This window comes from Quercus suber, unplaced genomic scaffold (genome assembly GCF_002906115.3).
Source record: "Quercus suber isolate HL8 unplaced genomic scaffold, Cork oak 2.0 scaffold_846, whole genome shotgun sequence".
Taxonomy (NCBI): domain Eukaryota; kingdom Viridiplantae; phylum Streptophyta; class Magnoliopsida; order Fagales; family Fagaceae; genus Quercus; species Quercus suber.
In genome coordinates, this window is record NW_027070276.1 from 206,248 (window position 1) to 230,378 (window position 24,131).

Consider the following 24,131-nt stretch of genomic DNA (forward strand, 5'->3'; position numbering starts at 1 on the left):
TTATTTCTGTTTCACATAAGATGCCTTGATGAGTTTTGTTTAAAGTGTTTCAGAAATACAGGTTGTCAAAGTCTACTTGCCATAAACTCTCTTCTTGCAAAGTTTTTCAAGAGTTTGTGTTAGGATAGATTTTATTGTATTCAACAAGTAAATATGAGTTTAGTGATTTATGACTTCTCTCATATGTTCATTTGTTTGTTGTGGTTTTGTCACGGATTTCCAAAGGGGGAGATTGTTAGGACATATGTGTTTTTACTTGCTAAGAATATATGTCACTTATTTATATAAATTGGCTAAATCCTTTGACAAAACGCACTCTACTTGTAATTGGGTAGTTCTAGGTGGTTCTAATACTTCAAGAAACAATGTTTCAAGGTCAAGTGTTGAAGTCATCAAGTATGTCCAAGAAAAAGCAAGCTGAAGTGCAAATTCATTAAATCTCGACACCTACTCGATAGCTACCTCGACACCTGCTATCTGTTGAGATTTATAATTTCAGATTTTCTGATTTGATTTTCTTTTCTCCAAACCCTAAACATATAAAATGATTGTTTTAAGAGCCGTCAAGTGGTACACAAGTTGCAAAAGTATTGAGCAATCTCTGTTCAAGTAAATTGTGATCAAAGATGAAGTTCTTGACCTAGTTCATCTTTTCTGAAGAAGTTGCTGTTTATTTGCACCAAAGGGTTTTGTGACCAAGCATCTTCCTGATCTTCATCGTGTAGGATGAACTGAAGAACTTTGCAGTCAACCTCTCTTCCTTAAGTTGGTGTTTTGAAGTCGCGTACTGGGATTCGCGTATTGGTTAGTCACGTACTTGAGAGCCGTGCATCAAAAGTGGAAATTGTCACTACAGATCAAGTCCAATTGGGTATTGGGGTAAGGGTTCAACTGTAGGTTGGTAAGGTACTTGGGATTCTTTTACTTGCAACCGCTTGATTTGATAACAGTGGAGTTTCGGGAGTGGTGACCTGAAAATCACCCGATGGGGTTTTTGCCGCGGGGTTTTTCCCCATTCGTAAACAAATCACCGTGTTATTTAATTTCCGCTGTATATTTAGTTTTTGGTAATTTGTTTGTGCTTCCACGCAATTGCATGATAAATTGATTAATTAATAACTTGGCTAAGTAATTAATTAGTTTAATCACAAGGGGTCATTCAGATTGTGGCCTATTATAACTTTTATACAGAATCTACTATTAAATATTTCTATACGTAAGGATATATGTATAATGATGAGAAACTTAACAAAAACAATATCATGAAAATTGTTTAATAACCCACACTTAACATTAATAACATTACTACAATTAACCATTTCCGTGCATAAGCACGAGTTACATGCTAGTATATATAGTTAATCATACATCCTTTAACATTATTGTAAACACAAATTGCTTTGAGCTACTTTGCTCCAACAAGTTTTTTAGGGGAGTAGCATTACCTACAAAATATAATTAGTCAAAACAAAACAAGGAAAAACCATAGACAAATTTACTATTCTCAATCTTCTCCGACATCCTTTAGAAACTTCAATTTGATATTTTTGAGTGTTGTTACGACATCTCTCATGTTTGACCTCTCTTCAGGTGCCTCTATTGAACAATCCATAGCCAATTGCATAACAGACAACATACAATCCAGCTTAGCATTAAAATTCTCTTCACCTCTCTTCAACAAACTAGCATCAATAACTTCAATTACTGAAAGGGGTAATGATTGTTTTACCCAACCTTTTAGGCTCATTTCTCCAGAAAACATTTCATCTGTGGGATTCTTTCTTGTGAATGTTTCCATTAACAAAATGCCATAACTATACACATCACCACGTGTGGAAATGATCCCTTGTGATCCATACTCTACAATTTTGATTGAAATTTATTGTTAGAAAATATCCAATATCTTTCCTTGATAGTAAAATGAAAAATACTTAATACTTTTCAAAGATAACTTTGTGTTTGTGTTTGTAAACATAAATTGAATTGTAAACTAAAAACATCACCTGGTGCCATGTAACCAATAGTGGCCAGCGTCATAGTTTGTGTCATAGAGTCTTCATTGCCTAGGAATTTTGAAATGCCAAAGTCGCTCACAAGTGCAACATCTATCATCACGTTCAATCTTTCTATCATATCCAAGAAGTGGTTATGAGAATACAACCACTTCTTAAGGCTCCCTTTGGGCATGTACTCTAATACCAAGGCTTTAAAATCAATGCTACTACAGCTACTGATAATTTTCACAAGATTACGGTGGCGAATACTACCCAATACATCACATTCAGCTTCGAAACTCTTAAACCCTCCTTCTATATTCAAATTAAAAACCTTTACGGCAACACTAGTCCCATCTGAAAGTGTCCCTCTGTACACCGAGCCAAAACTCCCTTTCCCAACTAAGTTACTTTCGCTGAATCCATCTGTTGCTTGTTCAAGTTCTAGATATGTTATTCTTCTCCATGTTGCTAGAGGTAACAAATCTTCTTGACTTTTTTGTTTTGCATCTCTCTTTCGGCGTCTCAGCAGAGCAAATATGAGGAATAATGCAAGTATTGTTGCCATCATTGTCGGTAATATATACCTTACTAGAACTGTAGTGGTTGATTGTCCAACATTACTTGTTTCACAAGGTGGAACTTTAAGTTGGGGTGGACCACATAATGCTTGATTTCCTGTGAATGATGAAGGTGGGGATTGAGCAATGGCACCCCCAAATGGAATTTCACCTTGCAATCTATTGAAGGACACATTAAAATAATTAAGATATTCGAGTTTCGTTAGAGACTTGGGAATTTCTCCTGAGAAGTTGTTATCAGATAGATCCAAGTTTTGCATGCTTATCAACATACCAAATGATTGAGGAATAGGACCCTGAAATTTGTTATGTGCTAAGGACAAGTTTACCAAAGAACATAAGCCTCTAATAGCATGGATATCACCTGATAGTTTATTCCATGATAAGTCCATTTCTGTTACATGCTCCCAATTACCAATATCTAACGATAGATGGCCACTTAAAGAATTAGAGGACAAGTTTATTTGCAGTATTTCTGTAAGACTCCAAAAGGATGGGGGTATGGAAGTCAGCTTGTTGGAATTCAAGTACAATTTTTGAAGTTTTGAAAAACTTCCCCAACATGTTGGTATTGGTCCAAGAAACTGATTATGATTTAAAAATAATTCTGCCAAGTTTCTTAAATGACAAATACCATTTGGGATGGATCCTTGCAATCTATTGTGTTGAAGATACAAACCTTGGATCTTTCTCATTCCTCCGACTGTAGTTGGAATAGATCCAACCAATTCATTGTATTCTAAGTGTAGAGCCATCAAGTTGCTTAAATTAGCAATCCCTGTAGGAATGCTGCCTTTTATGTTGCAGTTAAACATTACAAATTCTACAAGAGAATTAGAGAAATTTCCCATGGAAATTGGAAGGGTGCCATTCAATGGATTATCTCCTAGCACTATAGTTGTCAAATTTTTGCAGTTTGCCAAAGATGAAAGAAAACTTAATTCTAGAGTTGAAGAATCTCTGGTCAAATAATTGCTGACTAAGTTGAGTCTCTCCAAATGCCTTAAATTTCCCAAAGTATTAGGAATAGAGCCAAAGAAATAGTTTGCACCAAACTCAAGTTCAGTGAGCATAGAAGCATTTGAGATAGAACTGGGGATTTTTCCCTCTAATTCATTACCCCATAGATAAAGCACCTTAAGATTTGGAAGCCAATTGCCTATACTTAATGGAAGATAGCCCGAGAGCTGGTTCATGTATAGACTAATGAGTTCAATCTTTGAGCTATTGAAGATTGCATCGGGGATGTGATTACTTAAGCTGTTATTAGCTAAAGTTACTTCCGTTAGATTTTGAAGAGCGGCAATCTCGAGTGGTACTTCACCTGGCACAATAAATCAAAACAAATTCAAACCTCATTATCCACAATTTTTTTTTTTTTTTTTTTTTTTTTTTTCTCTTTGAAATATACATCCTATGTTTTTAGAAAAATTGATTGAAACTATCATATAAAAGGTCACAACTATTCTATGTACTAAGTAAGTTTGAGCCTTCCATAAAAAAAGGGTAAGTTTGAGCCAAAATTCTTAATTATTGCTCAATTGGTTGACAACTCATGATATTTCAAATAATGACATCTAATAATGATAATTTCCAACTGATCACTCTATGTAGATATTGAAAGAAAATTCATTTTTTTTAGCCAAGGTGGAAAACCTGCCCCTTTAAATCTTTTCTTCAAGGATGGTACTTTTAGTTTATTCTACTTACTCTATATTTGTTATCTGTGTACGACTTATAAAGTTTAGGCCTGTTAGGCTTTATTCCATTCATAGTGAAAAATTGATTCTCCAGAATCTCCACTAGTATGCTTGTCTATTGGAATCACCATAAACGAACATATCAGTTTGTAACAATTTTTTTGGTAAGACACTAAGACTTGTAATACATACCGGATACACTAATTACTTCTCTAATTAATGTGGTCTTTATAAACACACTGCACCATGTGTATACAATATTCACCACCCTGAGTTTCTCAAAAAACAAATATATATATATATATATATATATTCACCACCCTGGTTGGATGAGAAATTATTCCATATACCTAGTATGCTATAAATATTTCACACATAAAAGTGAATTTCATGTACTTAACCTATTGATGAGTCATGAAACTTTCTTTTATGTGAGAAAAGAGCATATAGTACACCATGAAGACAAAACAATTTCTAACAAGAAAAAGAAAAAAAGAAAGAAAAGAAAATGATACACTAAAAAATTGCACTTGATAGCTAGACCTAATTTTTTAAATTTTCAAACAATCTTGGAGCAGAAAGGGAAGTTGTATTTAAATTTAAGTGGTTATCATCATACCTGTAAATTTGTTATCATCCAAGTGAATTATCTCAAGGGATGTACAGTTTCCCAAACTTTTTGGAATTACTCCTGCAAAATTTCAAAATGTATACAAGTGATCAAAGAGCTAGTAGGCTTAACTTAACTAGTGATAAAATACGAGCTTTTTATTTAGAAGCTAAAATAATCAATTTTAAAGCTTTAATCTTTCCGCGCTTTCTTAATTAAGGAAAATACCTGTCTAATGTGGAAAATTTTGGGAAACTATAAATTTAGAATTTTCAAATGATTCGAGAAAAATGCTATATTTATAACATTTTCATGACAAATCCTAAATACTAAGTTATTATGGGTTGTTATTGGTAAATAAAAATGTAATTTCAGTGATATGTTCAAATTAGAATTAATAACAACTTACCACATTGACATGGTATATTTTAATAATATCTCCAAACTCAGTTGGCGAAATTTATATGTTGTTGTTTTTAAAAAATAAAATAAAATCTTTTAAAATGATATATAGATTTTGATGAATTTTTCAATTAGCTCACCTTTTAATAGTTGGAAATGAAATCTAAGATATATAAATATATATATATATATATATATATATATATATTATATTGACACTTCTAAGTTAATTCAAACAAAAGTCAACTTTCAATGTCTTAAAAAACCAAGGCATATATATATTATTTTAAAATTTTCGGGTATATGATCATATTCTTAATACTTTTAAGTTAACTTATTTTTTTCATTTTACTTTTAATTATTTAAATGACTTTTTTTAATATCTTATATTAACTTCATATATTAATGAACTATTTATTGAATTTTTTTACTTGTTTGAAATATATATATATATATATATTCAACTTAAATTATGAAGTAGTTTAAGTATACCAATAGTTATACTAACTCTAATACTAGGTTTGAAAAATAAATTAAGACCAAACATGAAGAAAATATTATAACTTACATCATTATGTGAAAAGAAAGAATGCATCATATTATTGTACCTCTATAGTATCATATAATTAGTCAAAATATATTATGAAAAATATTATGTCATTATCATGAAGAACTCTTTATTGATTCTATAATAATCTATATATATATATAACCGAAGCATTTGACTTTTAGTCGACCTTTCCACAATTTTTCACATCAGTATTTTTTATTTATATTTTTTAATGTGATTTATTTTATAGCACCAAATTGCTGAAAATTTATTAAATTTGTTGTTTGGTGCCATAAAACCACCATACTCAAAGGAGACCAAAATTATCACCTAATCAAGGAATTTTTAGATAATCCTAACAAACTATATAATAACTCCATTAATATAAATCTATCCCAAAAAAGGGAATATATCTCCATTAATTTAATAATTCCTACGTTGATGACATTTAAAAAAAAAAAAAACTATCATATTTCCTTATATCTTTCAATCACGTTTCTTTCTCTTCTTTTTTTCTTTTTTTATATTAACATTGATTAGAAATTATAATTTCAATAGGATTTAAACTCTATAATTATCATTTTTAATTTCAATAGGATTTAAATTTTTATATAAAATGGACTCTACCAACATATTCATCGTTTAAAAAAAAAATTATATAACCAAATTTGATTAGGAATTCATAACCCTATATTAGATTATAAATAGTTTTTTTTTAGAGATTATTTGTTACAATTTCAGTTCGGCTTTTCATTTCTATATTATATTTTAAAGAGTTTTTTTTTTTTTTTTTGGACTATTCTTCCAACACCATTCTGCTGTACAATCTCTTGCATTGATTTTGGTTCTTGGAGCGCCTTCAAAACAAAAGTCATGTAAAGCTTTCTTATCATGTTTAATATTAACATATATGAGAGATATTTTGGTCAATTAGAAAAAGTTTGACGAAACATAAAAGGAAAAAAACTAAAGAACGCACAATTTGAAAAAACTCAAAATAGTGATTGTATTAGGCAGAGGCTTTTGGAGATTGTTGTTTTTATTTTTGGAATTCTTTACGTTCATGTGTATGTATGTATTGGGTTTAATGGAATTGGAATTATCTTTGAAACTTTAGTTTTGATTGAATAATGAAAATGACAGAAGAAGTATGTTCCAATTTATAGAGTCTTCTGTATATGTGTTGTTGCAGTTTATAAACTTGGTATTTAAATTGTTAAATTGTTAATTCATAGTTTCATTGTTCATCTATTAGTCATGAATGATAATATTACTATTTGCAACCATCATGATATGGTATCAATGATGTGATTATTCCTAATGCTNCTTTTCCCAAAAATCATCCTTGTCAGGCCGAGGACGAGGAGGTCCTCGGCGTGGATCCAGAAAAGAGGCTTTCCCCAATTTAGCCTTGAATTGTCAGTATTCCTCGGCGTGGGCCTTGGGCCTGCTACACGATGGGCCGAGGCTATCAGGCCCACGGGCCCCACAGATAGGTTTTAGGATATTATTTGGAACTATCATAATGGACTAACGTATTACACATGGTACGAATCTAACTGTAACGTCCTATGCTATAAAATAAAAATTGGGCCTATGTTAATCTTTACTTTGCAAAAAATGGTTAAATTCTCCTTAATTGTGATAGTTCACTTTTAGGTAAAAAAAAAAACTCTATTAACTAAGTTTTAAAAATTTAAAAATTCTATTTCAAAAAATTTCCAGAACATTAGATTTTATTTTAATAATTTTATACTGTAAAAGAATAAAATTTATACATTACATACAATTATTACTTCAGTTACCTTCTAAATGATGGAGGAAATGAGAATGCAATTTGTAGATCTAGTATCAAGACTAGCCTCATCACACCCGCTTTGCGCATGTGATGAGGCTTTTTTTTTTTTTTTTGTTAGTGGTCCTATTTTGTAGAAAAAAACTGTGTTTTTTTTTTTTTTGATAATTAAGAACTGTGTTTTTTATTTTATATATATAATTTTTATTTTGAAAATCTAATTTATAAGTGAATAAATTAATTTGAAAATTAATAGAGTGGTTCTATTTTTTAAGCAATGTTTTAGTAGGAGTTAAAGTTGCATTTTTACCAGATTGTCCTTTAATTTTGTCTCTACTTAAACATAGGGATGTAGGAGCATTTTTTAACTAAAAAATGAGGAATCCAAACAGGAAAACCCCTTAAATAATAGTATAGATAACATAGATTACATTGGTAGTGGATAGTAGATTTAATTGCAGTTGAGTACTGTGTGAAGTCATCACCATACAATAGCCCACGCCGGAATGTGTTATGTAGAACCAATAATATGAAAGAAAAAGAATTTTTCTGAACCATTATATTGAACAAAAAATTACTTTTTTCATTCATTTTCAAGTTATACAATTTTTAAGTTAAGTCATAGATCTTTAAGCAAAATAAATACTTTTAATTTTTATTTAACTATCTCGTACATCGCACGAGTTAGCGATTAGTATACTATATAATAAAAGTTTGGCTTAAAAGCTGTGGTTGCACAAAGTAACTTCACCAATTGCAGAAGTTTTTTTTAGATTTTTAAAATATATATTGTGGGAGGAAAAGCCCAAAGCTACTTAATGGGCCCGAAACCCACTGTTAAGGGCCATAGTGTTTCCGAGAATTAATAGGTGGTTGGGGTGGCCCATCTAAAGCAGGAAGCCCAGAAGCAGAAGGGGAGTGTCGTCCGAGGAGGCCACCATTTGTCCAAGGATGTCTTTCTCCTCGGCTATGATGAGCTTTGATCAAACGAACGTGTGAAAAGTCCAACTAATCTCCTCAGCGATCCCAACGGTGATGATAGACCCTGAGTGGATCCGGAAATGATCAAAACTAAAAGATATCTGAAGGAAAGGTTGGTACCACCGCATTTAATGCGCTGCAACAGCTTTTTTGGCCGCATTTATGTGGAGAAGACCCCTGAACAGTGCAACCTCAGCTACCGTAACTCAAAGAATTAAAGTAGACACACGACGTGACATGCACTCGAGTGGATGCGTGGATGAAGAACAAGTGGACGATGGAGATTATAGGAAGGGATGCTATATAAAGAAGAAGGGTCCCTGATAATAGGGGATCGGCAAAAAAAGAGAGAAAAAGGGAAAAAAAAGCTCCACTGTAGCTCTAAATCTTATAATCACGGTTCATTCAATAAAACGCCTCTTCGAACATTCATTCAGAGAGTTATCTAAGCTTCAGTTCACATTATCATCACTGCACGTAACCCAGCCAACTGTTCTGTGCTTCATATTCAGCCCAGCTCTTTCAATCCACTCTCTACAAATTTATTGTTCTGGGTTCGTTGGGCCTTTAACCCATCTCTTTTGGGCTTAGGCGACAAAAACTGACCCTACATATATATATATATATATAATTTTTATACTCCTATAATTTCTAAGTTGATAAAAATCTTAACTTGATTACAATTCAAATTCTTCATCTAATCCTTTTTTTTTTCTTTTTATGTGTAGTGTATTATAAAAAAAAGCAATAACTTTCTTTTTTTTTTTTAATTACTACACTACATGTAAAAAAAATATTTTTAAAAAAAACTACTTTCATTGGGAGGATATACACACGGAAGGAATTAATAAAAAAATTTGTTATCTACCTTTTTTTTTCAAATACCTTTTGTTTTATATTTATGGTATTTAATTTTAAATAAATTCCTTCTTTTATTTGCTTATATATCAACTTCTTCACAACTTAAAAAATTATTGTTTTAAATAAAAACAACTTCTTATCAACCTTTTTCTTTTTGTTGAAGTTTACTGTGTTTGAAATGTTGTTTGTTGGATAAATATAGAAATGATTATGGATAATAATTTTATTATACCATGACTCTCATCTTTAGATTTTTAGGTCACTATAAATAATAAAGCTAGATTCATGATTTTCTTTTTCTTTTCTTTTTTTTTAAATATTTTGAACGTACAAGTATCTATTACTTTTTAGGGTTTTTTGTTTTTCTCTCAAATTCAATCCATCTTCACTTCAAAAAATAAATTCCCAATTTTGTTTGTTTTTTTAATTATTCATGTTTTTTTTTTGTTTTTTTTTTAGTGAGTAACAATACTTTTGGTATTTAGTTTTCTCAAAAAAATTGCTTGAAGTTAATATTTACACATTTTGTTTTGATAGGGTGAAATTTGGTGTCTCCTACCTCACTTTCAAAGACAAAAATTCAATTCTTATGTAAGTTTATCTACTTTTATTTTTTTAATGTTTAGTAATTTGGGTTGTTCATAATTCTTAATTACATTGATGTTACCACTTAAATATGCTTTCAATTATTTTTTTTACATGATTGAATTCAAGGTTTTTCATTTAATTATGCACTTGAGTTTTAATTATGCAAACTCCCTTAATATTTTTTAGGCATCTCCTTTTATATTAGTAGTGGATTATAGAATTTGGGCGTAGGCCTTTTTATGACCTCGACAACTTAAAGATTACCTACCAAATCTCATACTAATCAACGAAATGTAAGGTAATAAGATTAGAACTCAAATTCTATGCCCAATCAAGAATTTTCCAAAATTAAGAAAACACAGCTTGTAAGGTATTGAAATTGGGCTTAGTATGTCTGTACTTTGTAGTGATTATGCTTTTGATTGGGCCACTTGTTGGCCAAATGGCTTGGAAGATATTGCTCACTTTCTGCTTTCTCGACGTATGTCGAATTTCTTCAATTTATGCGGATTGTCTAATGTAATTTATTGCTGCATATAATCTCTTAAACTATTAGTTGGCGAGACAGCCAAGAGTTTTGTAACAACTGACATCTCATAATATTTTCAATAGAAACGTTTAGGGGTTTAGATCTCCTCTCTCTCCTCTCTCCCACTGTTGTAACTATTGAACTATCTTAAAGTAGAGTTCTATTTTCTTGTTTAAAATTATCGTAAATGTTTTTTATACCATATGCAATTAATCACTGTAGTTGTGGAGTAACTGCATAGTGTAAATATTTTACTCTTTAATTCTCGTGCTGATTCTCATTTGGGCCTCCTTCCAAAATCTACGTACAATAAAAAGAGTCAGTTTTCATGTTGCACAACTTATCTGGAGGAGCATGGGATCCTCATGATGTGAATGCTGTTGCTGCAGCTTATGAATCAGCCATCCAAGTTTGGGATCTACCGACAATGAAGTATGTTATACTTCTCGCGCATCACTAATGCATTGCTTTAAATTGTGAATAACTTCTTGATTTACAAAAGGGAGCAAAGGTGTTTTGTAGACCTGCTAATTTAATATGACAACTCACACAAAATCTTGCTGTTGCTGTTGGAAATTAGAGATGAACGCAGCGGAAAAATAAGTTTAAAACGGATCTACTTCATTCGATATTGATAACATGCACAAAGGAAATTTCAGAATTAAAGAAACAAGAGAGTGTACCTTGAAGCGGTGAATTACAAAACCGAAGATTAAAGCACTTAGGAATACTTTTAATCTTCACTCCAATTCCACTAACGCCCAAGAAGTGTGGTCTTTCAATTGGTTACAAAACGATGATTGGAGAGTGACATACACTCACTTCCACCATTACAATGTTGTTTTTTTCACACACCAAAAATTCTGTACGTTTTTGCCTTTTGTATCTAACCAATTATCTAATTGGGCTGGCTACTTGGGCCTTTCCAATTGGGCTTAAGTGTGTGGCTTGGAGTGGGACCAAAAGGGACCAATAAGACACTAGCTCCAATGGGCCTTGGGCTTTTCTGTCAACTATTGACAAGTCCAAAGTTACCATTAACTATATTTAATACCACTATAAAAATATAGTTGCACTCTAGGCCTTATCTATAAATTATATCCCAAGACTTTATTATACATGCAACCCCTTCATTAAATATTCGTAGTAATACAAAGTCATTAATGTAAACTGCCACTTTGTAAATTACTACATCTTAATCCTTGAGTACCCGGTTTAATCCTTTAATGTTATTCATTATATATTTATGAAATCCAATTCCATAAATATATATTTTAGTCTTACTAAAGTGGTTAGGCCTAATTCTTTGAATAACAAACTCATTAAACTTATCTCAAGGGAATACTTTATATCTCCGTTAAAAGACTATGAATTCCATCTTGAGAATACATGTTCCATCAACACTAAATGTGGCTGCCTAATATACTGAGGTTTTGACCATTACTTTAGATCTCACTCCTGATATATCAAAACAACCTACACCTCATGATCAGGTCCATTATTCTCTTAGGATTAAGAGTTCATGCAAATACAAGTCGTGAAATTTATTATTCATATGACAGTTATTAGGAAAATAATAAATCTCACAACGGTCCAGTTCAATATGTCTTAACTCTTAAAACATATTAACACATCAACCAGAAGTCTCCACTTCCATGATCAAGACAAATCATCGTGATTGATATGTTATAGTCTTCGCAGATGAAATGCCCAATTTCATCACCGACTACGAACTATAATTCTGAGTTTACAAAGAACTTGTGATTTATATCTTCTGTGACTTTTCACATAAATCACATACTATGCATCTCATGGACTAAATGATAATGTCCTAATATTCATGTTACCATTATTTCAGATAATAATAAAACAAATTCATTAAACACAATATTAAGTCATACATAATGTCATACACAATGTCAAACTTAATATCATACATAGCATCATACAATAGGATTTAAGGGCACTAATCCTAACAATCTCCCACTTGCCCTAAAGACTATTGTGCACTAATCTAACTCCCATTCTCTCCAAATGTGACTCGAAAGTCCTTTGAGGCAAAGCTTTAGTAAATGGATCTGCTAGATTATTTGCACTTTCAATCTTTGCTACCACCACATCTCCACGAGTAACAATATCTCGAATGATATGGTACTTCCTCTCAATGTGCTTTCCTTTCTTATGATTCCTTGGATCTTTAGATTGTGCAACTGCTCCACTGTTATCACAAAACAATGTGATTGGAACTTGCTCCATTCTTATTACACCAAGGTCAGAAAGGAACTTCTTGAGCCATACAGCTTCCTTTGCTGCTTCACAAGCAGCAACATATTCTGCCTCCATGGTGGAGTCTGCAATACAAGATTGCTTAATACTCCGCCAACTAATGGCTCCACCTCCCAAGGTGAAAACACATCCTGAAGTGGATTTTCTGAAATCTAGATCCGATTGAAAATCTGAATCTGTATAGCCAATAGGTATCAAATCCTCACTTTGGTAAACAAGCATATAATCTCTCGTTCTCCGTAGATACTTGAGAATATGCTTTACAGCTTGCCAATGTTTTGGTCCTGGATTTGATTGATATCGGCTGACCATGCCAACTGAATAGCAGATATCTGGTCTAGTACAAAGCATGGCATACATGAGACTTCCTACTGCAGAAGCATAAGGAACTTGTCTCATCATATCTTCTTCCTCTTGAGTCTTAGGCCTTTGGTCATCAGACAGAGGAACTCCATGTCTGAAAGGAAGCAATCCTTTCTTGGAGTTTTGCATGCTAAACCGTTCTAGAACCTTATCTATATATCCAGCTTGTGATAAGCCTAACATCTTATTCTTGCGATCTCGCCAAAGCTTGATCCCTAGAATAAAGTTAGCCTCACCCAAGTCCTTCATATCAAATTGGCTTGACAACCAAACCTTTACTGATGACATTACCCCTACATCATTTCCAATGAGTAGAATATCATCAACATAAAGCACTAGGAACATTACTACTTTATCTTGATGTCTTTTGTACACACATGGTTCATCAAGATTTTGTTCAAAACCAAATGTCTTGATTGCTTGATCAAATCTGATGTTCCATGACCTAGATGCTTGCTTAAGTCCATAAATAGACCTTTTCAACTTGCATACCATATGCTCTTGGTTCTTAGTTATGAAACCTTTCGGTTGCATCATATAAATTTCCTCTTCAAGATTGCCATTGAGAAATGCAGTTTTAACATCCATTTGCCAAATCGCATAATCATAATGAGCAGCAATGGATAAGAGAATTCTGATAGATTTAAGTATTGCTACTGGAGAAAAGGTTTCATCATAATCAATACATTCTTTTTGTGTATACCCTTTCGCCACTAGCCTTACTTTAAAGGTTTCAACATTTTCATCTATCCCTCTCTTTCTCTTGTAAACCCATTTGCAACCAACAAGTTTAATGCCGTTAGGCGCCTCTACAAGATCCCAAACTTGATTAGAATACATGGAATCTAATTCAGATTTCATAGCTTGGACCCAATGATGTGCATCTATATCATTCATTGCCTCTTCATGGTATAGGGATCCGATTCAGCCTCTTCTGAGATAGCTTCATAAGTTTCTCCTAAACCTATGAATCTTATAGGAGGCCGAACAATTCTCCCACTACGACAAGGCACCTGAGTACTAGATATGTCATGAGTAGAATCTTGTGGTGTATCTAATACAGCCACATCGTCCCTAGTTTCATCTATTGGTTGTTCATTTACAAGTTCATTTATTTCAGCCAACACAACTCTACTTCTAGGAGTATAATCATTCATATAGTCATTTTCCAAGAATTTGGCATTTGTGCTAACAAACACTTTATTATCTTTATGACTATAGAATAAACCTCCAACAGTTCCTTTTGGATACCCAACAAAGAAAACCACTTCTGTTTTAGACTGTAACTTGTCAGACTTTCCTTTTAACACATGTGCTGGACAACCCCAAATATGGAGATGTCTCATACTAGGCTTACGCCCATTCCACAACTCCACAGGTGTTTTAGGAACAGACTTCGAAGTTGATTTACGATCCCACCTACCTCTCACGATCCTACGTAGGATCCCGATTTTGACAACCTTGGATTGAAGGAGCTTTTCCAAACCAGTTTAGAGGAAAACTTTATTCACTCTTCGCACTACTATTCTGAGAGAAAAATTGTAATTCTAACTATAATCTCTCATATTTTCTTTCAAATCAATTAGAGAATTTTCTGAAACACAAAAGGTAAAGAAAATTTAAAATTAGGACAAAAAAGTCAATAGAGGCATTGAAAAAGGTTATTTGCCTTGATTTGATATGGAATTGGGAAAGCTGGATGAATTCCATAAATTTTTGGAAGCAAAATATTATGTTTGACCAAAATATATAACTAGTCAATTGAAGCAAATGTCAAGCCACTGTGTAGAGATTTTTTATCCCCTTTGAAACGAGTGCTCAAAATTATAAGTCAGACTTGAATTGAGTTAGATATCGGAATAAATAAATAAATAAATAAAATTTACAATATGTGTAGACACGCCATTTTGCAACCAAAGAATCTATTGAGGGTAAAATTGTAATTTTAAAACACTTCAAGAGTAAAAATGTTGTTTGAACCACTTGATGAACATGAATTCCACTTTAAAATACAATTGACCTCACCACTATCAAAGCAATGTATATAACACAAAGATTGGACCAACTGATCAAATGATCAAACCAAATTGATAATGGTAATTCTGAAAGTTTGATAAACTTGCTCACATAAGACAAAACTGATGGTCTTATTGAACCCGTCAACCTTGCTTGTGCATTCATTGACATAAATGATGATATCATAAAGCTGACGGTTCCACCTCAAGGCCGATGGCTGCATCTCGAATGAGACGACCAGAATGCAGATGGGAGAAAAAGCTGAAGGGGATAAGTAAACCTTTGACAAGTCTGACATGGCTTTGCTTGGCCTTCACGCATGAGTATATAAGGAAACATCTTGTGCCCCACGACTAACCTCAATCAAGGGGATTCCTACAAGGAAAGGATCCCCCAAGACATGCGTATTAATAAAGATCTTCCCTACAAAGAAATTCCCTCTATGCCAAGAAACGGATGTCAATCCTATGCTACTATAAAAGCCCAAAAACTCTCACAAACCAAGGTACGCATAATTTTCCCCAGCTCTAGCACTCTAGAGTTGTAAAAGTTCTCTAACTTAATCTTCGGAGGGTATTTTGGCTGGTACCACACCAATACTCTCTACAAGGACTTCTTTGTTTTTGTATCACAGATATTTTCTCGAGCACGTGAGGACTGTATGACTTACTAACGATTTTTGGCTTCCTCACAAATCAAGATTCAATGGTTAATATGCATTCTTACACAATATAGGCTAAACCATTTGACTAAGAGAGATTAATTGGATTAATTGAAATTAATTTCATGTCAAAATTTCATTAATTTATTTTTAAGACAATGATGTAATTAAGAATAATAAGAAAATTCATAAGATAAATCACAAGTGTTTGATTTTTTTTTTTTTTTACCTCCTTCAAAAATGAACGAAAATTGAATATTACAAAATAAAATCATTAAAATAATGATGATCATTAAGGTGTTGTTTGGATGGGATGAGTTTTGAGTGATATCACTCAGTTTTATGTTTTCATCATCCAAATTGTGTGGGCCCCACAAAAAAAATTTAGCTTAGTTTTCAATCCTTGTTTCCATCACCCAATTCTCTGATTTTTGTGCAATGAGTTATGAAAATTGAAAACACATTTTAGTTGTTTTTAGTTTCCATAACTTTGTTTTCATGGCATTTCCATAAATAACACTACATAGAGGGACCACTGTCAACTCAGCCGCAACTTTTGACCATCTCTTTTTTTTTTTCTTTCTTCGCTAGGTTCGGTGAATGCGTTTCTTCATCTTCTTTTTTTTTTTTTCACTAGGTTCGGTTTCTTGGGGTTTTTTTTCTTCTTCTTCTTTCACTAGGTTCGGTTTCTAGGGTTTTTTTCTTCTTCTTTTTCACTGGGTTCGGTTTTTGGGGTTTTTTTTTTTTTTTTTTCCTTCTTCTTTCACTGGGTTTGAGTTTCTGGGTTTCTTTTTTTTTTTCTTCTTCTTCCACTAGGTTTGGTGAGTTTGGGGTTTTTTTTTTTTTTTTTTTTTTCCTGAGTTCAGTGAGTTTGGGTACTAAAAAAAATAAAAATAAAAAATAAAAAAAGAAGCTACATTGAGTGACAAGTATGGGGCCCACAAATAGTGTGAAAAATATTGAGTGATGGCAAGTGAGTGATGGTGCCAAACAGGTAGGGTATTTTAAGTGATGAGTGATGAGTAACGGAAATTAAGTGACGGAAACTGAGCGATGAAAAAAAGGAATCCAAACAAGGCCTAAATGGCTTTAAAATAGCTCAAAACTCATAATTATCCTTAAATAAATCATAAAATTGAGCAAAACATGCCAAAAGTCAAAGTTGGAACCAAAAGCTACCTAAGTCACAAGAGTGGGTACCAATCAGCACTAATGTCCTGATTCTTACAAAATCCAAGTTTTGGGATACTTTATCAGCTCAAAATCAAATTTAAACGTGCATGAGGATAAAAACAAGTCCAAAACTCCTATAGAGATGGAAATGAAGGAATTTCAAGCTCTCTCTTCCATTCTCCTCAGTAAATAGAAACCCCCACCCCCCCCCCCCCCCCACCCCCACCAAAAAAAAAATCAAATTAAAGGATTTGAACTTTCTACAACTCTCGAGTATATTAAAAAAATTGAGAGTAGTGAGATGCTACAGAAATTCTGAGAGAAAAAAAAGAAGAGGAGACATTAGGTTGCTTACGAAACATTCAGTCATCTTAGATTTTTAAACACCTTTAATTATGTACAATCCTACACATCAAATTCTTTATCAGCTCAACACCAAGCAAGCTACAACACATTACTCAACACATGCATTGCATTCACCAATACATACCTCCCTTCATCAATCAAACGGAAGATTCGTGAATTAAAATGTCTAACATTTTAAGAAGTCAAATTCATCCTTAAATTTGACATCAAGTCGTTTAAAGGAAGTCGTGCATGCAGGTATAATAATATTAGGGACAAAATTGCAAAATGCCCCTTTTGGGCAAACTAAGCAGCATTTTGCCCTCTTTCTCAAACTAATTAGGGAAATGCCCCTCTTTTGAAAATTGAATTTCTCAAAATCAATTTAGGCCCTATAGCGGCGTTTTTAAGGAGCCTATAGTGACGTTTTCAGGACCTATAGTGGCATTTGTAACTCGATTTATATAAAATCGAGTTATAGGTAAAAAAAAAATTAAAAAAATTGCCTATAACTCGATTTATTGGAAGTCGAGTTACAAAACGTCACTATAGGTCCTGAAAACGTCACTATAGGTCTTTAAAAACGCCACTATAGGGTTCCAGAATTTTCTTTTTTTTATAACTTGATTTTGAGAAAATAGAATTTTAAAAGAGGGCATTTTCCTAATTAGTTTGAGTAAGAGGGCAAAACGCTGCTCAGTTTGCCCAAAAGGGGCATTTTGCAATTTTGTCCATAATATTAGTCATTATATTATATATATCGTAAAATATATACATGTTGATTGATGATATGAAATGAAAATTACCATCCATGCAAATATATACATAATCATGCATTAAGATTAGAGGATGATTATTTATTTTCTATAATTCTATGTTTAGTATTCATACATATCATGCATTATCCCATTTTGAGTGAATCAAGTGCATAACAAGATTACCACCATCAATTTATTGAAAACCAATCTACAGATCGGGCAAAACGGATGTTTAATATCTTCCCATCTTCATACATAAATTCATGTATATATTGCTTTTATGTTTATTACAATCTCTCTCAATCACTAAAAAATTCCCCTTAATTGAGGCATTATCTAACTCACTCAAACTTATGCTACACAAAAATAAATTCTTAAAGCAATTTATTTTTGTCAAACATATGGATTGCAGTGGTGCTTGGGCTTGGACCAAGGACAACAAGCGGGCAGGCGGGGGGAGCGGTTGCCGTTGATGATAGTCGGGGCACATAGTAACGGTGTCGAAGAGGAGTTGAAAGGGAGTAAAGATTGTGGGATTGTAGTAAAGGATGCTAATTAAAAAATTCTCGTCTGTTTTTCCCAATATTCGATACTTGGTATTACTCAAAAGGACGTATAGCCGCATAGGTACGTGGTTAAATACGTACGTCGATGCATCTTGAAACTTTGTTTAATTTCCATGACAAGATTTGAAACGTAGAGAACCTTTTACCTAGGATTCGCAAATCGCAGTGTGACACTTTCCTTGTTTTTTTTAATCTCTCTTACATAAGGCGGAAATAATTCAAGTGTGAACAGGTTGACTTAAGATATGAGATCCTATTGCAAAAGAAACACAGTCAAACGGAATATGCGAGTAGGTTTTTGTCAAACACGTGTCGTGGAATTTGTCACCCCAAGTTTAGACACCAAATGCGAAGTTATTGGCAATAAATTCTAGTAGCTCATTTTGTGGATTGAAGTCTCTGGTCAAAGTGGAGATCACAAACAGTAGGTCTTGTGCCGGCATATAGATTTTATTGTATCCAAGATTCCAAATGCAATGAAATTTCCTTTATTTATAGACAATTATGCAGTCCTTCATAATGGACATATTTATTGATGAACATAATATATATATATATATATCTTACATAATTTTAAAAAATAATATTATTTTAATATTTTATTTGGCGTTGTGTTTTAAAATTATTTAAGAATCTGGCTTTCTTTAAAAGAAAAAAAATTCAGAAACACATGATTAAAAAATTGTGCTTTTTGAAAAAAAAAATATTTTAAGGGATGAAATCATTTTTTTAATTGCTAGATGCCCAAATAACTTTAAAATAACATCAATTTAAATAATTAATAAAATGATACTATTATTATTGTAAGGACACAATTTGCGGACCAAACCCAAAAATGAATGAGGTGATGGCCCAGTGAGCCCAATACAATAAATTAGTGGGTTAAAGAGTTATGCTCTAATGAAGTTAATAACGGCTAGTATGGATCTAGAATATGATCAAGCAAGAACAGGACACATTGGAATGGATAAATTCATTGTCCAAGAAGATAATTCGGAGTATAAATCAATATAACTATTTACAAGTATAACTTTGATTGCTACAGTATTTCTTTCTCCTTTTTTCTGATCCCCATCTCATGGAAGGTCTCTCACATTATATAATTCCTCTCAAGCCATCCCGATCCTACACTTGTTAATTATCTAAACCTTCACTTGAGTGCATGTCTCATTAAACGCCCTCTTTGACTTTCTGTGAATTGTAGTAACTGAGATTGCACTGTTCAGGAGTCTTCTCCGCATAAATGCAGTCAGAAAAGTAGCTGCAATGCATTTAATGTGGTGGTAGTAGCTTTTCCTTTAGATATTTCTGAGTTCTTATCACTCCAATAGATATTCCTTTAGATATTTCTAAGTTCTTACCCAAAAGTCACATTTCTCTAAGCAATACCATCTATACCAAGTAGGGTTCTTGTATGCAAGAGGGTGTACTATATTATGATTTAATCACACATCACAACTGTACACTAACATAATAAACTTTGGGAATATTAACTCTTATTAGAAGATATAATTGATGTTAGATTATGATATCCTTGTGCATAAATCCATTTGGAACCATTACATCTACTCTAGTGTTATATGGTGTATTCAAGGTTCTAACTCAACTAACACTACTTAGAGTTTCCAAATAAGACATCAAAAATTCAAATTCTCATTCAAATTATATCTATCAAAATATCAAAAATAAAAAAATTATAGTTTCTGCCTATCTATGTAGGCTTGTAAATTTATTATGAATATAATGGATACTTTCAATTTCAACAAATGGTATATCCAAAAAGCAGTAAACATTTTGTTATGAGTTTTTGATGAGGCAGTGCAAAAATCACCTTATTTGAGTTTTTGATAGGGGTGGCAATTTGTACTCGTGTGTTTGATTTGTGTCATGTTGACTTTTGAGTATTCGACTATATAGGTCAACATTAACTCGACACGTTTATTAAACGGTTCAAAATTTCTTAATCCTAACACAACTTGTTTATTAAACAGTCAGTCATGTCAACCCGTTTATTAGATTTTATCAAAACGAAATAAAATATAAATTTTAGTCTTAACCCAATTGATTTGAACTATGAAAAACCAAACAATTTTAATATAAAATTCAGAATTAACGAGTAACTATATCACAAATAGTCATTCAAAACTATAATATATCTCAATATTACAAATAATCAATCACAATATGTCAAACAAATAACCCGCAACAACTAATATGTTTATATACCTAAGTTTATGAAGAGTATATTGGTAAAATGATATTTAATTAAATGGATCAGACGAGTTAAGTGGGTTCTATGGATTGGACACGAACATGACATGTTTATTAAATTGGTCAATCTTGCCAACTTAAATATGACACAAACCAATTAAGCCTCAACCTATATTGTATCGTATTTGCAGGTCGTATCGGATTTTTGCACTCCTAATTTCTGGTCATTTCATTAAGGAAATCACTCTCATTTTTAGGACAGCGTGGGGAAGGGAGTGGTTCTGGAAAGAAAGAGATTGGATTTGGGACTGTAATAATGAAGTTAAACAATGGATTAAGCTTTATTTCTTTCAAATTATAGTCTACTTTATTTTGGTAATACAAATGATAGTCTACAAACCTACTAAAGTAAGAAAAATTTTGAAAAAATAAAAAATAAAAATAAATAAATAAATAAAACTTTGTTTTCAAGAGACGTTGGGTAATATGTCAATAGCAAACTTTTGAAGGGCCCCCTTTGTCACCTTGGTGGGCAACACACGAGAAAAACAATTCAAAGAAATAATACATATATCTCACCGACCCATTATTATCTACACGAATTCGCCTTATTAAAGCAGTGAGAAACGAAGAAAAATCATCCTTACGTATCTAATGAAGCTCATATAATGCAGCTTCAAAGAAATCCTTCACAAAAAATACCCCTTTTTTTTTTTAATAATTATGATCATCTCAAGATATCTAGGGGCTACATGCCTACTTGTGAGTGAGTCTACAACCAAATATTAAGTTTCAAAAGTCATATTAATTCCTATAAAAAAAGTCATTAATTATTATTATTATTTGCTTGATGGTCAAGGTAAAAAAAGTAGAGAAAGTTTGACCGTATTTATTTCCCAATCACTTAGGTGGCAAGAATGTGAAAGCACTTTTGTCTTTTACCAAATTCATATTTACCATTTGAGTGTAATAAGTGATAATACCTCCTTATCATCAAATTAGGATACTAATTGATTTTTTGTGGAGATAAAAATTGAACCTTAAATCTCTTATTCAACTATTAAAGACTTTGCTAGTTAAAATATATAGAACACACAATTGCCCTAACTTATAATATAGAACTTAATACATGCATGCATTGTACATTTATCATTCAAATTTACACACAAATCCACATAATTCAAATGATATTTTTTAAAAATACCAATCATTGCAAGTTTACATTTTATTATTGACTTATGATTTTTTTTTTCTTAGTTGATTTTGTTTATTTGTTTAGATTTTTCTTTTAAAGTCTGTTTTCATTTTCTTTTTTTAATTATAATTGTATTTCTTACCTCAATTATTTTTAAACAAAATAAAAACAAAGGAAAATAACCTATAGTTAGTCTCTCTCTCTCTCTCTCTCTCTCTCTCTCTCTCTCTCTCTCTCTCTCTCTCTCTCTCATAGTTAATTTAATAAAGGAATGTTAAAGATAAAACATTTCTTATAAAACTAATATTAAATTTTTTTAATATAATTTATTAATAATTATCTTGAAAACACCTATTAATTTTTTTAAAAAAACTAAAAAGTACTCATTAACTTGACTCTTTACTAAAATTGTGAAAATTTCAATCATAATTGTTTATAAAGAAGATTCGATTCTCTGGCCCATCTTTCATCATTGGCTTCCACTAGATAGGGCTTCTTTGCATGGCCAATAATGTCCCCACTGTGAGAGAGTCATCAATCCAATGACCTACTATTGAGTATTGACCCCAAAATTATCAGAACCTACTTATTGCACAAATCCCCTTGGTTATCATATCATTTATTGTGCCCACTGGACCCAATATTTTGATATTGTAGTACAAAAGTTGAAAGTTGAAAGTTGAAAGTTGAAAGTTGAAACCCCAGTTGCTTTGCAGACAATGCATAAATCTTCAAGCAAATCACGTAACTAATTAAGGCACAACGAGCGCATGATTGCATTAATTTTCAATGACATTATAATCCCACTCAGAATGTGAACAATTCTTGGACTGTTGGACATGGCCTTTATTACTGTCCTTGCTAGGCTGGTGAAATTGACAATCAAGTTGAGTGGGACTTCTTTCCTTTTCTCTTTTCCTTATTGGTGTTTTGTAGAACATGAGATTGTAGTAGTAAATTATTTCTGTAAAAGGGTCTATTTTGTTTGTTCACTGTTTTAAATTGAGATATCCACAAATGTTGTGGACTTTGAAACAATAATTTTTTTTTGAGGGTCGACTTTGAAACAATATTAGATACAATTTTCATGGATGTCTTACTTTACCCATAATTTATTTAAACACCTAATATTCCTTTCTATTTTCTTTATCTAGGTAGAATTTCAGGAGTGTTTATTTTGACAACCGATAAGTTATTATTTCAAGATAGTTGAATATTTTAAGATTACCAAACAATTTAAGACGAAAAGAGCATCACCCAATAGGATAGCTTTCGTTGTATCGCCACTGTAAACATAGAAATGACTTTAAATTCTATGATCCAATGTAAGTGTATTCATTAAGTTCTTAATAGCTTATAGCACTCGATAGTCAATAATATCATGTTAACCTTTTAGAGCTTTAAGTTACCTCTATTGAATAATTCTTGAAATGCTATCCATCTTATTTGAAATTGGTGGATTAAATTTTATCATATCATCAATATTTTATACAAATACTAAAATAATGCTAGTTAATATTTATTTAAAATTTAGATGACAAAATTCCAATAAACTTCTTTCAAAATAGATTAATAAGATTTTAAGAATATTGCAGTAAATTTATTCTAACAAATCTAAACAAAAAAAAGGGACAAGAACAAATGAGTTATTATATATTGGGTTCCACATAATAATTTCAATTTTAATTTTAATATTTTTTCAACCCAACCGAAATAGCATCACACTCTAAATAGAAGTTAACGTGTTTAATTTCAAATTATAAAGTCATCGTCATTATTTCAATCTCACAATCAAACATTAAGGATTGTTTCTCCAAAAAAAAAAAAACACATTAAGGATTAGTAAATGGTACCCACCAATCCCTGTAGTCCAATCCTTTATTTTATCCTAACAGTAAAGACAGGCACAGAGAGAGAGAGAGAGAGAGAGAGAGAGAGAGATAATAAAGTACTAGTATCTTTCAAT

The 24,131-nt window shown here is 32.0% G+C and overlaps 1 protein-coding gene across 1 annotated transcript; it reads right to left on the reverse strand.

Moving 5' to 3' along the window:
• Positions 1-1,504: 1,504 nt before the first annotated feature.
• LOC111982936 (probable LRR receptor-like serine/threonine-protein kinase At3g47570) lies at positions 1,505-14,397 on the reverse strand. Its single transcript, XM_065767773.1, has 4 exons — positions 14,205-14,397; positions 4,895-4,966; positions 2,004-3,899; positions 1,505-1,860 (listed from the first exon to the last, which is right to left on the reverse strand). The coding sequence occupies exons 1-4, from the start codon at positions 14,395-14,397 to the stop codon at positions 1,505-1,507; spliced, it is 2,517 nt and encodes an 838-aa protein (XP_065623845.1).
• Positions 14,398-24,131: the final 9,734 nt, after the last annotated feature.